The sequence below is a fragment of the Bufo gargarizans genome, chromosome 3 (genome assembly GCF_014858855.1).
Source record: "Bufo gargarizans isolate SCDJY-AF-19 chromosome 3, ASM1485885v1, whole genome shotgun sequence".
NCBI classification, from domain to species: domain Eukaryota; kingdom Metazoa; phylum Chordata; class Amphibia; order Anura; family Bufonidae; genus Bufo; species Bufo gargarizans.
The window spans coordinates 101,469,010-101,492,714 of NC_058082.1; the positions used below are offsets into that span (position 1 = coordinate 101,469,010).

The window sequence follows — 23,705 nt, forward strand, 5'->3', positions numbered from 1 at the left end:
AGGTCCTATTGCTCACAGATGAAGACAGAAGAGATGTCGGCTGCGCGAACAAGTGGATTAAGGTGAGTAAAAAAATGTTTTATATTTTTTTAACCCCTTCAGCCCTATTTTACTATGCATTCTGTAATCAGAATGCTATTATTTTCCCTTATAACCATCCCAATCGTCACCTAGCAACCATGCGTGAAAATCGCACCGCATCCGCACTTGCTTGCAGATGCTTGCGATTTTAACGCAACCCCATTAATTTCTATGGGGTGAAAAACGCACAAAGAGGAGCATGCTGCGATTTTCACGCAACGCACAAGTGATGAGTGAAAATCACTGCTCGTGTACACAGACCCATAGAAATGAATGGGTCAGGATTCGGTGCGGGTGCAATGCGTTCAACTCACGCATTGCATCCGTGCAGAATACTCGCCTGTGTGAAAGGGGCCTAACTGTATCTGCTCAGGCTGCTGTAGAAAGAGCTATGTGAACAGAGGGAAATGCAGTGTGCGTAGTGCTCCTAGTTGACAAAAGCTTAATAAAAAATATATATTTTAATTATCCGTTCCAACCCCCACCTTCGCATATGCCCCTGAGTATCACACCTGTCAGGGCAATTAACCCCTTAAAGCCTCTTTCACACGGGCGAGTTTTCCACGCGGGTGCAATGCGTGAGTTGAACGCATTGCACCCGCACTGAATCCGGACCCATTCATTTCCATGAGGCTGTGCACATAAGCGGTGATTTTCACGCATCACTTGAGCGTTGCATGAAAATCGCAGCATGCTCTATATTGTTTTTCCATGCAACGTAGGCCCATAGAAGTTAATGGGGCTGCGTGAAAATCGCAAGCATCTGCAAGCAAGTGCAGATGCGGTGCGATTTTCACGCATGGTTGCTATGTGACAGTCTATTCACTGTATTATTTTCCCTTATAACATGGTTATAAGGGAAAATAATAGCATTCTTTAATACAGAATGCTTAGTAGAAGGTCAATTGAGGGTTAAAAACTAAAAACATTAACTCACCTCCTCCTCTTGATCGCATAGTTGCCGATCTCTTCTTACTTCTTTAATCATGAGCTGCCGGCTAAAGGACCTGTGGTGACGTAACATCACATGGTCCAATCACATGGTCCATCACCACTCACGTCATCACAGGTCCTTAGACAGGTCCTAAAGAAAGAACAGGAGACCGGCAGCTACGCGATCAATTGGAGGAGGTGAGTTAATTTTTATTTAATTTTTTTAACCCTCAATTGACCTTGTACTAAGCATTCTGTATTAAAGAATGCTATTATTTTCCCTGATAACCATGTTACATCTACACAACACCAAACCCAAACCTGAACTTCAGTGAAGAAGTTCGGGTCTGGGTACCACATTCAGTTTTTTATCACGCGCGTGCAAAACTCATTGCACCCGTGCGATAAAAACTGAACAACGGAACGCAATCGCAGTCAAAACTGACTGCAATTGCGTACCTACCCGGGCGGATATAAAAAAAATAATCAAACAAGTCTTTAAAAATATGTTTAACATGAAAAACAAATATAACTAATCATGGTCATGGTCTTTTTCTGATGATACTGTACATTCCCTTTAGTTAGGTGATTTTTTTTTTTCTTTCTGGCTTCTTTTCAAAATAGATGGTCTATGTGATTGCTTTTTACCTTCTTGTTACATGTGTTTTTATGCACTTGGATTGGTGCCTATGCAAGTACATGACATTTATTATGTAATAGGAACAATTGCCCACTACTATTTATGATGTTGGTATGACACGCTGTTTGAAAAAAAATGGAAGAAAAACTGCCACATAAAAATGAGGCAAAAAAAACACAGTGGCCATCACCTGCTGCTTCTGTTCCAATGCCGGTGGTTTCTACTTCCTGGTCACACGGCAAGACCAGTAAGTAAAGACCAACGATGGGCAAAGTCAGAATGTGGGCAGGGAAAAGTATACGTTCCATTACTATTTAGCCACCAATGTTCTTTCTACTGCAAAGCCCTTTACTCTGGGTTCAGACCTGAGCGTTCGCGATGGAGCGCTCTGTATGCGCGATTGTACGGGCGTTTGCAATCACGCATACAGAGACAAGCGAACGTCCATTGTCGCTCGCTCCCTCTAAAGTCTATGTACGGGAACGCGCGACTTCTTGGGGCGTCGGGCGTTTTACAGCACGATTGTACGTGCTGTAAAACGCTCAGGTGAGAACCATTCCCATGGGAAATCATTGGTTCTTGCCTGTTGAGCGTTTTACAGTGCGTAGGAACGTGCTGTAAAACGCTCAGGTCTGAACCCAGCCTTAAAGGCTGTAGATGTTACTGATTTTACTCACCTACTGCTCATTCTGATAAGTGTCTATCCTATGTTTCCCAACCAGGTTCAAGATATGTCAGTTTTACTGTATTAATGGGAAAAGTGACTTCAGCCTCTTAGATGCTTAGCATGAGGCTAAGCGAAGCAGTGAATAAACCTTCAGGAGAGGGTAGAATGATAGACTGTATGGGAGCAGGCGTTCTCTCTTGATAATAGGGATGGAAAAGTCAATGGGCTGTGCAAGCTAGACCAGCAACTGCAGTGCCACTTGCTAAGCAAAGAATGAACTATTCAATACAACACCGGGAAAATTGGATTCAATAAACCACTCTGATATTTCAATTATAATCAGAGGAATGCCCAGCCATTATAGCTCATTGTGCTCATATAAGCATTAATATTCATCCGAAATGAAGATACATTAGAGACTAAATAGATGTTTGCAATCATTTTGATTGCATCAATTCATCTAAAATAAACTAAAATACACCTTTGTAAATAGTCTTGATTGTTTTTAGTTTTTTTTTCTATTACCATTATATGTACACAATTTACACGCAGTCCTATATGTCTTCAATATTACACTCTACAAACCAGGTGCTTTAATCAGATCCTGTGCCCCTCTTATTGCTATTCTGAAGAATGTAGAAGAGGGGATAAAGGAGGTATAATCTTGGTCCTATTTAAATAAAAAGAACTGGAGGGTCACAGGTTGCAGATCCCTGGTTTAAATGGTTTATTCAACGAGTCAAAAATCCTCTTCAACATATTTAAAACACTGAGGAATAAAAAATGACTTATAGAATGTTATCAGCAAGGATCCCCTATTCTGCCAAATGATACCAAAAATTATGTTGCATTTTTCTGTCGCATGACGACACAATGCCAATAACACATGACTGAAAGGACCGCAGGCTGCATCATGTCTGATGTCGTCATTGCCATTATCTAAAGGGGCTGTACTTGTGAGAAAACCTGGATGCGGGGAAGGAGTATGCTGGAGCACCACTCTCTGGATCTCATTTAAGTAAATAATAATGGGGTGTCTATTACAGAGGAGATGGAAGCAGGGCAAGGAAGATTGTGAAAGTGCTGCCTCGAGAATGGGATAATGTAGGAGATCATTTCTGCAGGGAAAATGCTACAAATGTTATGGGACAATTACTAATATTGCAAGGATGGGTCTGGATGGAAGCTTTTTTCTTATTTCAGAGGCTCCCTGGATAACCACTTTAAATGTGATATATATAAATTTTTTATGGTATGTTGAACTGACCCTCACTCTGATTTGCAGGATCTATATACAGTCAGTTCCATAAATATTGGGACATTGACACAACATTTTTGGCTCTATACACCACCACAATGGATTTGAAATTAAACAACAGCTTTAATTTGAGGGTATTTACATCCAAATCAGGTGAACGGTGTAGGAATTACAACAGTTTGCATATGTGCCTCCCACTTGTTAAGGGACCAAAAGTAATAGGACATAATAATAATCATAAATCAAACTTTCACTTTTTAATACTTGGTTGCAAATCCTTTGCAGTCAATTACAGGCTGAGGTCTGGAACGCATAGACATCACCAGACGCTCGGTTTTATCCCTGGTGATGCTCTGCCAGGCGTCTACTGCAACTTCAGTTCCTGCTTGTTCTTGGGGCATTTTCCCTTCAGTTTTGTCTTTAGCAAGTGAAATGCATGCTCAATTGGATTCAGGTCAGGTGATTGACTTGGCCATTGCATAACATTCCACTTCTTTCCCTTAAAAAACTCTTTGGTTGCTTTTGCAGTATGCTTTGGGTTATTGTCCATCTGCACTGTGAAGCGCCGTCCAATGAGTTCTGAAGCATTTGGCTGAATATGAGCAGATAATATTGCCCGAAAAACTTCAGAAATCATCCTGATGCTTTTGTCTGCAGTCGAATCATCAATAAATACAAGAGAACCCATACATGCCCACGCCATGACACTACCACCACCATGCTTCACTGATGAGGTGGTATGCTTAGGATCATGAGCAATTCCTTTCCTTCTCCATACTCTTCGCTTCCCATAACTCTGGTACCAGTTGATCTTGGTCTCATCTGTCCATAGGATGTTGTTCCAGAACTGTGAAGGCTTTTTTAGATGTTGTTTGGCAAACTCTAATCTGGCCTTCCTGTTTTTGAGGCTGACCAATGGTTTACATCTTGTGGCAAACCCTCTGTATTCACTCTAGTGAAGTCTTCTCTTGATTGTTGACTTTGACACACATTACACCTACCTCTTGGAGAGTGTTCTTGATCTGGCCAACTGTTGTGAAGGGCGTTTTATTCACCAGTGAAAGAATTCTTCGGTCATCCACCACAGTTGATTACGGTCTTCCGGGTCTTTTGGTGTTGCTGAGCTCACCAGTGCGTTCCTTCTTTTTAAGAATGTTCCAAACAGTTGTTTTGGCCATGCCTAATGTTTTTGCTATCTCTCTGATGGGTTTTTGTTTTTTCAGCCTAATGATAGCTTGCTTCACTGATAGTGACAGCTCTTTGGATCTCAGCTCTTTGAGAGTTGACAGCAACAGATTCCAAATGCAAATAGCACACTTGAAATGAACTCTGGACCTTTTATCTGCTCATTGTAATTGGTATAATGAGGGAATAACACACATCTGGCCATGGAACAGCTGAGAAACCAATTGTCCTATTACTTTTGGCCCCTTAACAAGTGGGAGGCACATATGCAAACTGTTGTAATTCCTACACCGTTCACCTGACTTGGATGTAAATACCCTCAAATTAAAGCTGACAGTTTGCAGTTAAAGCACATCTTGTTTGTTTCATTTCAAATCCATTGTGGTGGTGTATAGAGCCAAAAATTTTAGAATTGTGTTGATGTCCCAATATTTATGGACCTGACTGTACCTTTACAAGACACATAAGCCAGAGCTGTCTAGCTACTGTTATATGTGCAAACATGTTCTGCACAGTGAGATTCATGGAAGACATAAAGGTTGTCAGGGAGAATTGAGAAAGTGAAGGGTGGGAGAGAGAAATCAGGTCCTTTCTTTGGGTATTTCACAATAACATTTTATTGTGTTATGCCTGAAGAAGGAACTAGTGCAGTCCTGAAACATGTTGCTGTTTACACTGTCAATAAAAGGTAAAAGAGACCTCGCTTCCAGACCTTTCATCAGTCCACCAGAGTTCTTGGATTAAATCTTGGGCTGCAGCCCAACCTCATAAAGTGAGCATACAGTACTCTATCTCTCACTTATTTATACATTTTTGGGGATAGTGCCCTACTGGCAACGGTGGCCTCTTCAAGCTCAAATGGATGAGGTAAGTATGATTTTTTATTTATTTTTTACCGCCATTTCAGGGAAAATCGATTTGTTATCACAAAGCACAAGGAAATTCCCTCTGTGGCAAATAATTTTTTTCCTGAGATTCGGATCAAAGTCCACTTCGCTAACCTTGATTTGTTAAACACTAGTAAATAAAAAATGCCGTGAATTGCACTTCTTGAACATGTCTCAATAATAATCATAATAAAAATCATCTTTATATAGCGCCATCATATTCCGCAGCGCTTTAAAATTCAGAGGGTTCATGTACAAAACAAAAGACTTTACAAAATTACAGGCTAATATACAACCGATACACTAGGAGTGAGGGCTCTGCTCGCAAGATTGTTGATTGTTATATGAAGTGGTCCAGCCATCTTTGTATTAAAGGAATGGTGCAGGCTGAGCTGTGTGAGCTAGTGCTTTGGGTGTGGGGATTACTGTCAGAAGATGGCTTTCAGTTCTGAAAATAAGGGTTGGCAGGAGTTAGTTTAGGGAAGCCTATAAGATGTGGTTTTAAGGTAAGTTGGGAATTAACCTCATTGTCCAGGGCAGAGTATTCCAGAGAGTTGGCGCAGCTCGAAAAAAGTTTCGAAGATGAGAGTAACAGGTACGAATTAAGGGGGATGTTAATCTTAGATCGTTGGCAGAACGAAGAGCACAGGTAGGGTGGTAAACAGAAATGAAGGAGGATATGTACAGAGATCCAGCACTGTGGAGAGCTTTGTGGGGAAGGGTGAGATGTTTGAACTGTATTCTGTGGTGGGTGGCCAACTAGTAAAGTGACTGTCACAGCCTAGAGGCATCGGTGTAGCAGGTTAAGAGATAAATAAGCCTGGCTGCTGCATTTAGGACAGACTGAAGGGGGAAGTGTAGATGAGATGTTCCAGGAATTTAGAGATAAAGGGGAGGTTAAAAACAGGTCGGTAGTTAGCAGCACAGTTTGAGTCAAGAGATGTTTTTTTTTAGAAGTGAGGTTATAACAGAATGTATGAATGAGGACAGAAAGATACCAGAAGAAAGAGAGAGAGAGGTTAAATATTGCAGTGGTGAATAATGACAGCCGGGAAGAGGGATTGGAGGAGGTGTAGGGCATAGGCTCACTGCTGCAGGTCATGGGTTGAAATGAAGAGAGAAGCCTGGAGACTACTTCTTCCGTTACAAGGTCGAAAGAGGACACAAGGAAGTGTTGGAGGAAAGAGGATCGAAGCTGGATGGGGACTGGGAGATTATTTCCTGCTGGATGTTACCAATCTTATCTCTGAAGTAAGTGACCAGGTCTTTACCACAGAGGTCAGTGATGGCACATGCACTTTAGGGCTTAGAAGTGAGTGGAAAGTATCAAAGAGTTAGGCTACTTTCACACTTGCGTTCGGGGCTCCGCTTGTGAGTTCCGTTTGAAGGCTCTCACCAGCGGCCCCGAACGGATACGTCCAGCCCTAATGCATTCTGAGTGGATGCGGATCCGCTCAGAATGCATCAGTCTGGCACCGTTTGTCCTCCGCTCCGCTCAGCAGGCAGACACCCGAACGCTGCTTGCAGCGTTCGGGTGTCCGCCTGGCCGTGCGGAGGCAAACGGATCCGTCCAGACTTACAATGTAAGTCAATAGGGACGGATCCGTTTGAAGTTGACACACTATGGCTCAATTTTCAAACGGATCCGTCCCCCATTGACTTTCAATGTAAAGTCAAAACGGATCCGTTTGCACTATCATGAACAAAAAACATGGTAATGCAAACGGATCCGTTCTGAACGGATCTAAGCGTTTGCATTATAGGTGCGGATCCGTCTGTGCAGACACCAGACAGATCCGCTCCGAACGCAAGTGTGAAAGTAGCCTTACTTTGGGTTATTTGAGAGTGAGGAAATGATAAAGGTGAAATAGTTCTGCTTGGCAAGGTGTAGGATAGAATTGTAGGTTTTAAGCATACATTTATAATGGAGGAAATCTGCAGGTACTGTATTTGTGGTTTTGTCCATGTTCTATGTCAGGAAGGTCGGATTGCAATTGAAGCTGCTTCATCCAAGGTGGTTTTGAGGGTATGGTTGTAATGATTGGCAGCCAGATCAAGACAAGAGAACGAAGAGATTGGGGCGAGAGATAACTGTAGTGTATCAATGAGTTGCTAGGGATTAATGGTGTGTAGAATTCTGTATGTGTGAAAGGTAGGAATGTCATGAGAAGCATGGGAGACCTTTATAGTAAAGGAAATAAGATTGTGGCCAGAAAGCAGGAAGGGGGAGTTAATAAAGTCTTAGACTGAGCAAAGGCAGAAGAAGACTAGATCAAGCGTATTGCGATCTTTGTGCGTTGCAGATGAAGACAGTTGTGAGAGGCTGAGAGAGTAAGGTTTGGAAAGAAAAAAAGACCCTGATAGAGAGACAGGATAATGGGGATATTAAAATTGTGGTGTATGTGATCCGCTGCCGACATCCTCCATTGTATGCATTTTTGCTCGGGATTGCCGTTAGCAACAGATCACATGCGGAGGAATTGCTCCCCTGGTTATAAACATGCCACAGTGTTTGGGGTTTTTGAGCATTTTCTCCCATTTAGGCCACTTTATTTCAGTTATTTGTCTTGATATGTTTAGAATATGCCATTGCGTACTGCTGGTAGCATTCTGTTGCCCCTGGTAGCCTGTGTCACATGGCCTGTTATAGGCTTACAGCCTTATCATCTCTCCCACTACCTGAGTGATCTCACTATGGAGGTATGTGGGAGCTTGTCTGTAAGTTGTATCTTTCACCGTGTTCACACTCCGTACGTAGTCTAGTGGTAGGAACCCATGCCACTCTGAGATACGTTGACGGTGGTGCAAAATGGCTCCGGTGTGTTCCTGATAGGAATACATTGGCTAAAGTCTCAGTTCTTAACATCAGCTTGAGGGATTAGCCTGTGTTGTCATTTGCATATCATTGTGGTACACCTTTCGCAGGGATATTAAAATTACCCATAATAAGAGTTGGTGATTCGGATGATAGGAAGTGAGGAAGCCAAACAGCAAAGTGATCCAGGAACTGCTGGGGGAGCTTGGGGGGCAATAGCCATTAGCAACTCACAGGGGGAATGGGCAGAAGAATCTGATGGTATGGACCACAAAACAGGGGAATGTCAGAGAGGGTATGGGGAATGACCTGAAACGTGCACTGTGGAGAAAGTTGTATGCCCACTCCTCCTCCATGCCTGTTATTACACCTGGGAGTATGGGAAAAGTGTAGCCCACATAAGATAGAGCAGTAGGGGAAGCAGTGTCGGAAGGTTGAAGCCATGTTTATAGAATGTGTCGGCCAGTAAGTTCAGAGATTGTGAGAGGAAAAAGTAATGGATTGTGACAGGAGAAGACATAGAGTGAATATTAATAATGTTTCCAGGGTTTCTCTCTGTGCCAGGTGAGAAGCTGAAATTAGCAATAGTGGTGAAGGGGGAATGGGGGCAGGGTTTGGTGAAAATTTACTACACTGAAAAAGCATCTAAAAAAATTCCACTTTTCTAGTGCAAAGCCTTTCATACAGTACATTACCCCTAAATCTTCTGTCTTGAAATGCTATTCCAATTTTTTAAAGTTGTAGTTGATCATTCTAGCTTAATCAGCTTGACAAGATAACATGCCCATTTTAGAAATCTAGAATGAGTGGTAAAAAAATGCAAAATGTTGCATAATTTTTTGCGTAAATAAGGCCAAAAAGTCGCAAAGCCATGTAACTGTCCACACAGTTGCAACAAATAAGGGTTCAGAAGCACTGCCGCAATTTAATTGTGGGTTTTAACTGCACTCTTTAGAACAGTAATATGTTTCTGTTGTTTTAGCCAATTTATTTAGTTGCTGCTTAACAGACATTTTAGTTGCATGTGATTTTGTTAGACTCCCAATGCAAAATACATGGAACTGAAAATGTTGTCCTGCGGTAACATGTCATCTGTAATGTGGGCAGTGTGATTCCTATGCATGTAATGTCTGAATGTGTGGCACAACTAGAGTAGTTGTAATTTTCCATTTTAACATATTCATAATGCATGATTGAGAAAATTTGACACATTCAAATATATTTACCTTTAACTCTACAATTTGAGATGTCACATGCCACATAAGGTTCTCACTCAGAAACTTCATCCCATATGGACCAAGCATCTCAGCTAAAGCCTTTATCTCTAAAGATTTAAATAAAATCAGGGGTAAGAAATACACATACAAATATAGTAGAATAGATAAGTGACTTTGTGTTGGCAATGTTGAATTTATATATAGGGGTTGGCTCACTACAGACATTGGTGTCATACTACTCCCACAAATGGACAATTGGGTTGGTCTGACTGCTGTGATCCTGGCTAAAAATTAGGATGCAAGAACCACAAAGTTCTCCACAATGCTGATCTGTCTTACATATTTGCTTTCTTGTCCATCTAGCAAACAACTTATGCTCTTTACTTAACTAATGACAACTCTCACTCCCCACTCCAGTCCTCTCAGTCTTGTGTGAAGGACTTTTCCAACCTGCGCAAATTCTGTAGAACTCACTGCCCTGGACAATTGGACCTGCTCCTTTATTTGCTTTGCTTCTCCAAGTTTTAAGGAGGTCTACATCACATGACCATAGTCTATGGCCTACAACCTGACCTCACAGAAAGCTCTACTCAATCTGGTCCACAACTAGTTTCCCCTTTATTGGCCTGATTAACTGATTTATGCAGCTTTAGGGTCCATTCACACGTCCGCAAAAGGGTCCGCACCCGTTCCGCAATTTTGCGGAACGGATGCAGACCTATTCATTCTCTATGGGCCCGGACGTGAAGCGGAGAGCACACTATGTGCTCTCCGCTTCCGCATTTGAGGAGCGCGGCCCCGAACTTCTGGGTTTCGGCTCCGAACTTCCGGTCCGCAGCTTCGCAAAAGATAGAACATGTCCTATTCTTGTCCGCAGCTGCGGACAAGAATAGGCATTTCTATAGCGGGTGCCGGCCAGGTGTGTTGCGGATCCGCAATTTGCGGGTCTGCAACACACCACGGACGTGTGAATGGACCCTTAATTATATTATCAATGCCAACATACAGGACTGCCGCCTGGACTATATTAGTGCCATGTTCCTATGGAATCTCTCCTCCCTTTTCATTTAGATTATGAGATTTCCTTCTGTCTCAGTGATTGCTCATTGTTTTGATTACTTGTCATTTTACTTGTTTGTAAGGCATTGCAGAATATGGTGTGTGCTATGTATAAAGATTATTATTTGTGCCACTTCTATCTTTTTAACACTTTAGTTGGTTGTAAAGTAAACATTTTAACTAATTCTGAATATTGCTTCCATTGCTTAATAACAGTGGGTTCATCGATATATTTTACAAACATTTTTTTTGTGTCAGGAGCCATTAGCCTTTATTTCATTCTGGTCTTGTGCTCCTTATAATAGGTTATACAGAAGATTTAGATTAGAAAAGAGAGACACAGCAAAAAAGACAATTAAATCAAAGCAAATGCATTTCCCATCAGGACTCGCTATATACAAGTGGTTACAATGTGACAGTTGTAATAAGTATTTGGACACAAGGTCAATACCAAGCGCACTATTCTCGGTAAAAGGAGGAGACTACAGCACTTGCTTACATTTCTGCAGCAAAGTCATTGAAGGACATTGTCAAAAGGTTCCGACTGATTTTCTGTGTTCAGAAATACATATTGTTAACCATGATGCTTTTTCACAATAATGACATGTAGGACACCATTAGCTGCGAACAATATGCATTCTTTGAACCAAAAATGATTTCCGATGGCAAAAATTCATTGAAAGTTTTATTTTGTGAACACCACATGTCGTCATGAGTGAGCTGAGCTGTCACATTCAAGGTTAACAGCAGATTAACAGGACAGAAACATTTGTTTTTGGCCATATTGTACAAAACCCCTTTATACATGCATAAAGTGAAACAAAAACAACAAAAAAGGGGGAGTTCTTAGACAGTGATTCCCAAGGGCTGGATAGGCCTTTAATTAATCCCTGTACTGGGTCACCCTTAGATTAAATAAAACTAGAGATGAGCGAATCGAGGTTGACGAAGTGGAATTCGATCCGAATTTCAGGAAAAATTCGATTTGCACCAAATCCAAATTTCCTCACACTTCCTGGCAACGAATCGTGTTTTTTCCTAAAATGGCTGCTGCACATGTGAGGACATGGAGCAAGGAACTCTGGGAAGGCGCGATCACCCATAATGCCATGCATGCAGTCAATCAGCAGCCAGACAGCCCTGTGATGTCACAGCCCTATAAATAGCCTCAGCCATCTTGGATTCTGCCATTTTCCAGTGTACTTAGTGCAGGAAGAGACGTCAGCAAGCGCTAGGGATGTTAGAAAAACGTCATTATACAGCTCTGTAATTCCAGCAAACCGTTCTTGTTATTGGGGTGCAAGTGCTGTTTGATACAGCCATTAACAGGGTTTATTACAAGGAAATATTTATATGTCTTATTTGCCCATGTGTAGTTATACAGGGAGTGCAGAATTATTAGGCAAATTAGTATTTTGACCACATCATCCTCTTTATGCATGTTGTCTTACTCCAAGCTGTATAGGCTCGAAAGCAGGAAGCTCAAATGCTGCTCCATCATAGGGTCCCTGGGCCTAGGATGATCCAGCACTCGGATGAACTATTCCTACAGTTTCATCTTCTGCTGCAGGGGATCTTACGGCCCTTCTTCATCAGAAGTAGCGTGACTCTGGCCACATCCTATCAACTGCTACACCAGACAGTGACTGGCTGCGCACTTGAGCCACCTATATCTCTTCAATTACTTCTTGAGTTTCTGGGTTACCACCCCATATCATGGCCAACCAGTTAGGCTTCAGTCTTCTGTCCGCTGGCCAGGGAAGAGGCGACAGTGCTCACCGGAGCACCATGGCCTCTTTAAACAGCTGATCGGCGGGTTTGCCAGGAGTCGGATCCTCACTGATCAGATACTGATGACCTATTTTGAGGACAGTTTATCAGTAAAAAACACTCAGACAACCCCTTATTGATCAGATTGTCATATTGCAGTATCAGACACTGCATAGAAAGCAGCCCATCACTGAGTGCTATGACTCAACACTTATCCCCTGGCCAGCTCATTCATAGCTCTTAATAAAAACTCAATTTTTCTTCATTTTAAAAGCTTTGAAATAGCAAATTGATTTTGGGAAAACTAATTTGACTGCATTCCTTGAACAAAACACTTGTTTACTGCTGATAACCTGACGGTATTACGGAAACATAAACTTCTACTATATTTCAATCATTCCACATAACTGCATCGCACAAATCAATAATTAAAATGGGTGTTCGGGGGAACCCGATGGTTGGTGATCTCTGAAATACAATTCTCTGCTCGGTGATAGAGTAGCAGGAATTACTGCTCCCCCATCACATGTAAGAGTCTAATAACTGATGACAAGAATTAAAACTCTGAAAAAGATGGGAGGGACGAGTCATTGCCATGGCAACACGCTTCAGGGGATGCGGCTCACATACACGACTGCAGCATCCCAAGTTCTTGCCTGTCTGCTCGCTTATCAACAGTGGGGGTAGGGAGACGTCTGTGACTGTTATCTTCTGCAAAAAAAGCTGTCCAAACCGCTAATGGGTTAATGATGCCTGAGGAGGACACTTCAGCTCAGCTTCCTTCTTAAAGATAAATACTTAAAGATTTTAAGTAGCAGTTGTCTACAGTTACCATTCACCCATTGTTTGCCAGAACTATCACACAAGAGGTGCAGAAAGTCAGTTCTAATGAGTAGGATGGTACAGGGAAAATACTGAAAATTACTATTAATTACCTACTCACCATGTAGGAAATAATATCCAAATAAAAGATAGATAGATATTAGATAGATAGATAGAACATACTACAATCAGAGTAAAAACAGAAACCCTTTTTACTGACTTCAATAGAGGACGATAAGAGGAAAACAAATGTTCTATTTTACACTGAGCAGCCCTCCACCTGGCACACACAGCCTGTGCAGATTATAAGAGCATCACAAAGTGAGCCATCAATGATGACTGAAAAATCTTATTAAAAGATTTACTAAATGATGAAGAGGACGTTGCACTTAGCATCAACCTATACAACAATGGCACCACAGTGATACAAGGCAATGGGGCAACCAAGACCTATTTGAGGAACCCTTTGCTCATATTAAAGTCCAGGCCCAAATCTACAAAGAACAAACTCCAGCAACTAAGAGCGGTGACAGACCTAACTCTACAGAAACAACCACCAGAAACCCCCCTTCCACTTCATGTCCTAATGATTCACATCCCTCAACAGAGACCTTCAGAGATGGTCTGTCTCAGATAGAAAGGGACTTCATACAGTTTAAAGAACAGCTGCAAAAAATCTTGGTGAATACAAAAATAACTCACAAGAATATTATGGAGGATGAATCACCAGAAATCATATATGTACTGAAAAGGTGACCACTCATAAATGGGAGAGCACATTAAAACTTAAATTTTAATATTTATCTCTCCTAAAACGGATATCTACCATGGATACCTGAAGGACACAGGAACATGCTTTTGCTGTGGTAGGACACCTGGTTCTTTATAATCTAGTGCTGGTTGGCTGCCACGGATTTTGAATAATTGATATTAAGGGGGTAATGTTGGGTTCAGATAATTATTTTATACGAGATATATATTACGTTTTAATGTGCTAAAAAAATCTTGATGACAAAAATGAAAATGACCAAGTAACTAAAGAAATAAACATCCTGAAGTCTGAACAGGCATCAGCCCTGGAGGAAATAAGAGGTAAACTGCAAGAACTGCTTTAAGAAAACGAAGAGCTGAGGCAAGAGATGGCAAAATTAAAGTCCCCAACACAACCCCTAATCCGGGAGGTGGACTCAGGGAAAGAAAGGGGGTGTGCAGACAAAATGAAAGAAAAGCCAAGCAGCTGAGCAGCAGACAGGACACTGACATCAGACAACATGGGAACAATAAGTGACAATGTCCTGATACTGTCCTGATTAGACTCAAATGGCAAGGCGACTCTTGCCAGGAAAAATAGTCTAGAAAAATCCACTGCTCAGTTATAAAAAAAAGCAACATCTGTCATCAATAATCCATATTTCACCAACCCCAACCACATTATCATACATACAGGCACCAACTACCTCCAGGACCAGCAACAGCAGATAGGAGAACAATTAAGCCAGCTAGCAAAGATGAGTTAAATCAAAAGGGAGTAAATCTTGCAGTAAGAGACCTAAACACAAACAAGAGGCCAAGAAGGCAAAACAGTTGGTTTGGCAGGGAGTGTAAAGCTATAAGGCAGGCTGTAAGAATGGCCTCAAATAAAAAAAAATTCAAATAAATAATAACTCTGGTTTGAGGGAAGCCTATTATACTGTACAAAGGCAATCAGCATGGTCAAAAATAAAAATAAATGCCACATCTCGAACAAACCCGTCCAACTCCAAGACTTCCTCTAAGACAAATCTTTCTAGGAACTATAGAACCACATTGGCACAAACTGTAAAAACAACAACAACTGGCTCCAGTACTTCAAGGACATTTACAAAGACATCACAAAAGAGGACCAAAGCCCAGAAAAAGAGACTGAGAAGAAAACTGAAGGACATGGAAGAAAAAAAATCTAAGATTTCCAAAACCCTTTGGATACACCAATCACACTGCAGGAGATAACACAAATGATCTCATTGATAAAGGGTAAAAAAGTAGCCTAGATAGGATCCTCCCAGAAATAATAAAATACAGCACGCAGGTATCCAGGCCGCAATAGCTTCAATCAAGACTGAAGCTCTTCAATGTTGTTCTGAGTGCTGTAGCTACTTCCCCCAGAGCTGAAAACAAAGCCTCATAACCCCATGCACAAAAGCAGAGACAGGTACGACCCAGCCGACTACCAAGGGATGTATGTCAGCAGCAACCTGGTAACTGTTTAACAGCGTCTTGAATAAAAGGATCTTCAACTTCCTCACCCGTACAATGTCCTCAGCAAAAGCCAAGCAGGCTTCATTCCAAACCACTGGACCATGGACCACATCCACATCCGGCACAGCCTAATTTAAAGCTAAACCAACCCAGACAGGCCAAAGTGGATTCTGGCCCAACAGAAATTTTTCAGGTGGAAATCTGCAAGCAGAGCTGGGAACCTAGCTGAACCTAGGCCATGTGACCAATTACATCACTGGCCTAAGAAGAGGCCGCAGCACTCACTGGAACACTGCAGCTTCTTAAAACAGCTGATTGTCAGGGGTCAGACCCCACCAATCAGATATTGATGACCTATCCTCGAGATAGGTCATTAATATTCTACTCCCAGAAAACTCCATTAAATAAAATTAAAAACATACTATCCTCACCCTTTTTTCCAGCAGCATTCTCAACAATGTTAGTCTGGTACTTCTGCTGCTACATACAAGCTGAGGCCTATGATTGGTTGCAGCAGTCCCATGCCGAATTCACACAGGTTATCACTGCACCTGTGCCGGACCAGCACAGAAGATAATGGCACTTGAGAAATGGGTGAGTATATCATGGTTTTTATTTTAAGCAATTGGGGTTGTCTGAGATTTATCGCAGTTGGGTTATTTAGAGAATATCTTAAGATTGTGCAATAAGGGATAAAAGTAACACAAAACATGGCTATTACTTGCATTTATGTAAATGTATTCTAGTTTTACACACCTGAGGCATCTGTGTATTCATCTGCATTGAGTCCTTGCTCCCCACTCATCTCTGTCGGTATATCAACAAAGCACTTCATTGTTGGAGAATACAAGACTAGCCCCGCACTAGCCTGACGAAGAAGACACTCCAAGTACCTTTGTGTAAAACAAAACAAAAAAAAAAAATCTAACTACATCTGAAGGTGTTCAAACAGATACATTTGCTTGAATTACTACAAGCAATACATTTTTGTTTGGTTTTTAAGTGAATCTACAGTGTAATAGCGATAATTGGTTCAATGTCACTAGAACATATAGGGGAGAAGAAGGGAAAAAAGTCAAATAAATCAATCGATCTTTGGTGGGACCGGCCAACTGTCTTCTAAGTAAAGATAGCCAAAGGAATGTCAGCCAAAACCAGAGAATTTCAGCAGGACTAGCCGACCATCTACTGTGTATAGGGATGTCCTGGCTCCCTTGATGGAAGATGTCAGGGGAAGAAGGATTTGGCATGTTGTATTATAATTTGCCAGATTCTTTGTTCCAAGTGTTAGGGTAAGCAGCTACTGAAGGAATCGAGCAGTGTCTTATTCCCCTTTCCCAAATGAAAATAAATGCAAGCTCAACTAGACTGGCCTGCATGTCAGTGGGAGGGTCAGGTAGAAAGTATTCGGCCAGCAATCTACATGGCCCAACAGTTAGTGGAACAAACCACTCATTCCCAATAATTGCTTGGTCATGAGCAGAGGTGAGGCCATCATTTACATGTACAAAATCACTTCCACTGTATGGGTACAAGCGATCACTACTGCGATTGATCACCAACTACCGTCACCCCAGGAGGATTCTGGGAGTTGTAGTTTCAAAACAGCCATAGGTCTGGAGGTGACTGATTCTTGCCATAGTGAATCAGTCCAGGCAGAGAGCTCTTCACACAGAACAATCTGCTGCTCAGAAACTATGATTTTTGGTAGCACATCAGCAATGCTGTCACTGGATGAAAAAGCATGTGAACACTCATCAGGTGACTGGCGGCACCTTTACACTGGGCCAATTATCAGGAACGAGTATTTGCACAATAATTCCTTCCCAATAATCGGCCCAACAATCATAAAGTGTAAAAAAGCCTTGAGAAATATGGTCACCTTTATTTTATGGGATTGGACCGAAGCATGTGTTCAAATGCCCACTGGACAGTCTCATGTAAAATGGCACTTACCAGTTGGTATAGATTGCAGTAATGGTCTGCTCCCCATTTGCATCCATTGCCTGTGTTTGTTGCAGAAGGGTATTCCGAATAGTACGGGTGACATCAATATTTACGAGGTGAGCAATGGACTGCAGAGTGCTGAGAAAAGACCGCATTGCGCTCAGGACTTCTGAAGGACGCTGGATCTCCCGAGTATTTGGCTTCCAGTTCACCAAAGAAACCAAGGCTCTAAAACATGCATTTGTAATTGATATTTAAAGCAAACTTATTATTAAAATGCTGTTTGTGTAATATCATTTATTAAAATAAACTGGTATTTCCTCAAATTTCAGCAGTCTACAGTTCCCTGTTCCCTGCCTGCAGGGTATTTGTGAGCATTCAGAAACCTCATCTATCAGTAAAAAAACTGGCCTTTATTAACTCAGTCACCGAAAACAAGGAGGGGAGAAGAGGAGACCTGGACAGTCCAATCTTACACCCGCTCCACGGTATTATGTGGGCTTCATATTGAGTATTATGTGGATATTGGATAGAGTACAGTAATTATTTAGGCATTCTAAGGCAGTATTTTTTGGTCCCAGGTTAACTGCAGCATTACCTCCACAGTGTCTGCATCAAAATTCTGGGGCCAAAATGCACTATGTAATTGGCACCTAAAAGTGTTTTGTTACATCAGGCTCTCTAAAAATCTATGTTTTCTCATTTCTGGTCTACAGTGAAAAAAAAAACTACAGTAACAGATCTACAGATCATAATAGGAGACAAAATGCCTAAGTGGCATGATTTCTTTGTACAGAACAGATGTCTATGGCATATTCAATTTTGAAATCAGGGCTGCATTTACAATATAATATTACATAATTTTTATTTTAATATTACAGTAATTATTGATTAGGGATTACACATGGCAAATTTGCTTATATAGTAAATACAGCCCCATATGAAATGACAAACAATATATATAGTATATCATGCATATTGCATAACTGTGTGCACTGAGACTGCATGTTCTGTTCCAGAGTCATGGGCATTCCAGGTGTCACTGTATGACAACATACAGAATACAGTATATGCTCCACTAGAAGCAATGCTTTTAGGGGAGAATGCCTCTTATTACAGTATAAGATAGTGCACATATTTCTCTAAAAGATGAAAGACTCCACGTGAATCCATATACAGTGGTATGCAAATGTTTGGGCACCTCTGGTCAAAATTAATGTTACTGTGAACAGTTAGGCAAGTTGAAGATGAAATGATCTCCAAAAGGCATAAAGTTAAAGATGACACATTCCTGTTGTATTTTAGCGCTTTCCCGACCAGCCAGGACTTTAAAGATAGCGCCCGCTTTCAAGCGGGTATCATTGCCCCGGGTGCCCACTGTTTTGAACAGCAGGCACACAGGACTAATGTCAGTAATGCCGATTGCGGACATTTAACCCTTCAGATGCCGTGGTCAAACATAACCATGGCATCCGAGTGAGCAAAAACCCAGAAGCATGCAAATCTGGGTGTGTTCTGGCTTCCCCTGGCGAGGATCAGGGGATCCGGATACAATGTGGGGCAGCTTCTGTCCTTCTGAATGAACAGAAGCTGCCGCACATTAGTTCTTATTGAGGTCCTGTTGGTGGCAGGGTTCCATAGGAACATAGTGGGTCATTTATTAAGACTGGCATTTTTGTGGTGCGGATGCAAGAGAGGTTTTCCTCTGATAACTCTTCAAGGCCATATTTGTGCAGTTGTCGATGAACAGTAGAACAATGTACCACAATTCCAGAGTCTGCTAAATCTTCCTGAAGTTCTTTTGCAGTCAAGAGGGGGTTCTTATTTTCCTTTCTAGCAATCCTACAAGCAGCTGTCTCTGAAATGTTTCTTGGTCTTCCAGAATTTCTCTTGAGCTCCACTGTTCCTGTTAACTACCATTTCTTAATTACATTTCGAACTGAGGAAGTGTCGACCTGAAAACACTTTGCTATCTTCTTATAGCTGTTGCCTGCTTTGTGAGCTTCCACCATTTTCATTTTCAGATTGTTAGGCAGCTGCTTAGAAGAACCCATGCCTGCAGTTTTTTGGGACAAGGTTACAGGAGTCTGGGTATTTATAACGATTAAAAATTTGCATCACCTGGCCTTTCCTAATGCTGATTGTGAGCAATCCTTAACTCTTACAGGCTATTTAAGGTCTGAGACCTCAGCCAAAGTTATCTGAGCGCTCAAATCTCTTTGGGTTCCCATACTTTTAAAGGGTACTTCTTTCCTTTTTTTACTCTAAAATTGTACAAAACCAAAATAATACACCGATATTGCTTAAAATGTTGAAACATTAGTTTTTAACTTTTGGAGATCATTTCATCTTCAACTTACTCAACTGTTTACAGTAACAGTAGTTTTGACCAGGGGTGTCCAAATTTTTGCATGCCACTGTAACTATATATAATCCTATAATCTGCTACTCTAAGTGCATATATTAGTATAACAGTATCTAATGATTATTTATGACATTACCACGACATACCGGCCAAATTTGTTCTCTATGTTTGAGCTCAGGTACTCAATTGGCGTTACCACATGATCAAATATCATGATTTTCTGCACATGATTTAAAGACATGCAGAGTTCACAGAGTGTAAGGTGAAGCTTGTCCATGCTGAAAAAAAATACAGAAAAATGTATATAATCCCAACTTATACATCAATGCAGTAATACAGCTCCATCTTGAAAAAAGAAAACAAATAACAAATCTACCTTTGCATTTACATGCAGCAATCATCCCCACTGAATGGCTGCATGTATCACTGTGATTGTTTGTCCCCATATAGATTCAATGTTTTCCGGCAGCAGACTCGTGTTTACACAGGACAATCTGCTGCCAGCAAATGATGATTTTACATGCCACATAAGTATAATCACCAACAGATACTCATTTGTTGGGTGATCAGTGGCACATTTTGATAGGAAAAATATCATATGCTCATCCACGATAATTGCCCTGTTCCTTGGTTGGTGTAAAAGGGCCTTAAAGGGGTATTCCCATTACAGACAATGGGGGCATATCGCTAGGATATGTTCCCATTGTCTGATAGGTGTGGATCCCACCTCTGGGACCCGCACCTACAATGAGAACGGAGTGGGGAAATAAATGGAGGGCATACTGCCATTCGTTTCTATGGGGCCACCAAAAATAGCCGAGCCAGCTGGCTCTGCTATTTTCGTCTGCCCCATAGAAATGAATGGGAGCAGGAACCACTTGTGTGCAGTGCACTCCAATTTACTTCTATGGGAGCAGCGCTTGGTGGTGGACGGACCCCGGAAAATCTGGGGTCCTCCAGCCACAGCTCTCCCCGCTTCGTTCTCGTTCGTTCTCAGAGGTGGGACCCGCACCTATCAGACAATGGGGGCATATCCTAGCAATATGCCCCCATTGTCTGTGATGGTGATACCCCATTAAACTTCTTTATTCACTTGCGGTAGATAAGATTCTGTCTTGGTGCACAAGTAAAAGGAGTGCTCCGAGGGGTCTAGCACTGATTTACCCCTTTCCTACAGATTTTATCCATAATCAATAAACTGTCAGGGAAGTAACTAGTGCAGACCAATGTTATGCTATATTATGTTGTGCATACTGTATGTGCTGTTGATACACACTTTTCAGAGGAATGTATTGGTGGTCAGAGCTGTAACATTCCACAGCACTGGTAGCTCAGAATGCCTCCTGGTTAAGCCTCATTCACACGTCAGTGTTTGGTCAGTGATTTCCATCAGTGATTTTGAGCCAAAACCAGGAGTGCAGCCTCCACAGACATAAGGTATAATGGAAAGATCTGCACCTGTTCTGTATTTAGAGCCACACCTGGTATTGGCTCACAACCACTGATGGAAATCACTGATCAAAACATTGATGTGTGAATGAGGCATTAGTCAGTGATGGAGTGTCTTGGGCAGACAGCTGCAGAGCCACAGCACAACTTGAGCTAGTGAGCAGTAACGTAGATCTGTGGTTGAAGTTGAGAGGACTAGTGACCCTGAAATACAGTACTTCTGACCATGCTGTGAACCTGCTCTGGAATGCAATTAGTGATGTACGGACATCGGCCAGGATGATTCATGAATGCGCATTCACGATCAAATGTTCGCGAACCGCGCGTTCGCAGTGGGCCCCATTCACTTTAATGGCAGGCGAACCTGAAAAACCTTCAGGTCATATTTGCAGCCAGCAAACACTTACTAGAAGTACACAAATAGTCCCACAACTTGGACAGTCATATACCAGAGGGGGGTCATTGGCAAAAGTCTCACAAAAAATATGTATTTTAATCAGGGGCCATTTTTATGCATCTTAAAGGGAAACTCTCAAAAATGTGCCCTGCTGGAGCCTAGAAATTTTTTATTTTCTATCAGTTTGATGTATACAAATGTGCAGCACTCCACGTTTTTGTATCCTGCAAAGTACATTAAAAAAAAGCATACGTTAAGGTAAATTTGTTTTCTACCATGGAACTGAATGGTGAATGGACGCCACTGTACGGCATCAGTCTGAGGCATCTGTTAAAGCATACATTTTTGGTATGCATTAAATGGATGGACAAAATAGGATGTGAACCCAGCCCTAGTGTCAGAATAAGCACCAGTACAAAGCGGAGCAGCGTGGCGGAGAGGGGAGCCCGTCATGTACTAGTGGTCAGGGATGAGGACTGTGTTTCCCAAGGATCATTTTCTACTGGGAAATACAGGGCACAGTATAATACACTAGAATCTATATAATATAAAGATATTAGTCCTACCCCCAAATAATAATACAATTAGGTGATCTTTTATTATATAGAAATATGTCTATGTTAGGCGTATTTCTGACACAGATTCTGGCGCAAAGGTCCTTAGCGCCGCAATCTGCATATTTTTCCCGCTCCTGCCAGGTCTAAAAAAGGATGATGTGGGCAGGAAAATGGATACAGTTATGGCCATCCAGTTATTGGATACCACCGCCATACATAGATCCAAAAAACACCTCTGTACAGTGATCAGATAACACCGCCATACCGTGACCAGATAAAAGGGTATGAGAGGGCACAGTACATGGAATGACTAGGGGCCCTGCACAGGGTGTGGTAAGAGGGCACAATGCAGGGTATAAGGGGGCACAGTACAGGGTGAGGGGCACAGTACGGGGTGAGGGACACAGTAACATGACCCTGTGACATTAGAAGGTCCTTATGGTGAATGCTGTTCATACGCGACCATAATGAGAGGCAGAGGAGTGAGACAGGAGTGTGATTATGTGGCTAAAGATAAAAAATTTAACTGTTGGCCAGTACAGGCCCCAAAAATTAGGCAATAGTCATTCACATGACCGCAAAGAACTTTGGATTCTGTGGCTGGAGGTACATTAGGCGGTCACAGAATAAATATGTAACTCCGCAAAGAACTTTGGATTCTGTGGCTGGAGGTACATTAGGCGGTCACAGAATAAATATGTAACTCCGCAAAGAACTTTGGATTCTGTGGCTGGAGGTACATTAGGCGGTCACAGAATAAATATGTAACTGTCAGCCAGTGCAGGCCCTCAAAATTAGGCAATAGGCATTCACCTGATAGCAAAGAACTTTGGATTCTGTGGCTGAAGGTACATTAGGGTACTTTTACACTTGTGGTAGGACGGATCCAACCCTGTCGGATACGTCCTTCCGCTATTTCGCCGTGCTGCCGGACCGCCACTGCGTCCTCATTGACTATAATGGGGACGGGACCGAGCTCTGGCGCAACACGGCAGTTTGCAGTGAGAGGCTGTCGGACTAAAAAGTCGGACATGCAGGACTTTTAGTCTGGCTGCCTTTTGCCGTACACTGCCATGCTGTGCCAGAGCTCCGCCCCGTCCCCATTATAGTCAATGGGGACTGAGTGGTGGCCCGGCGGCACAGCAAAAAGCGGAAGGACGGATCCGACAGGGTGAACAGCCTTAGGCTACTTTCACACTAGCGTTCGTCGGTCCGCTCGTGAGCTCCGTTTAAAGGAGCTCACGAGCGGACCCGAACGCAGCCGTCCAGCCCTGATGCAGTCTGAATGGAGCGGATCTGCTCAGACTGCATCAGTCTGGCGGCGTTCAGCCTCCGCTCCGCTCGCCTCCGCACGGACAGGCGGACAGCTGAACGCTGCTTGCAGCGTTCGGGTGTCCGCCTGGCCGTGCGGAGGCGTG

General features: G+C 42.3%; 1 protein-coding gene across 1 annotated transcript in view; it reads right to left on the minus strand.

Annotated features, from left to right (window-relative positions):
• NCKAP1L (NCK associated protein 1 like) overlaps positions 1-23,705 on the minus strand; it is a 344,253-nt gene that overhangs the window by 218,101 nt on the left and 102,447 nt on the right. Inside the window, exons 20-23 of the mRNA XM_044285109.1 lie at positions 20,031-20,162; positions 17,529-17,747; positions 16,329-16,465; positions 9,693-9,790 (exon numbers count right to left, since the gene is read on the minus strand). Of these exons, the coding sequence (XP_044141044.1) occupies positions 9,693-9,790; positions 16,329-16,465; positions 17,529-17,747; positions 20,031-20,162 (586 nt within the window). The remainder of the gene's footprint in view (positions 1-9,692; positions 9,791-16,328; positions 16,466-17,528; positions 17,748-20,030; positions 20,163-23,705) is intronic.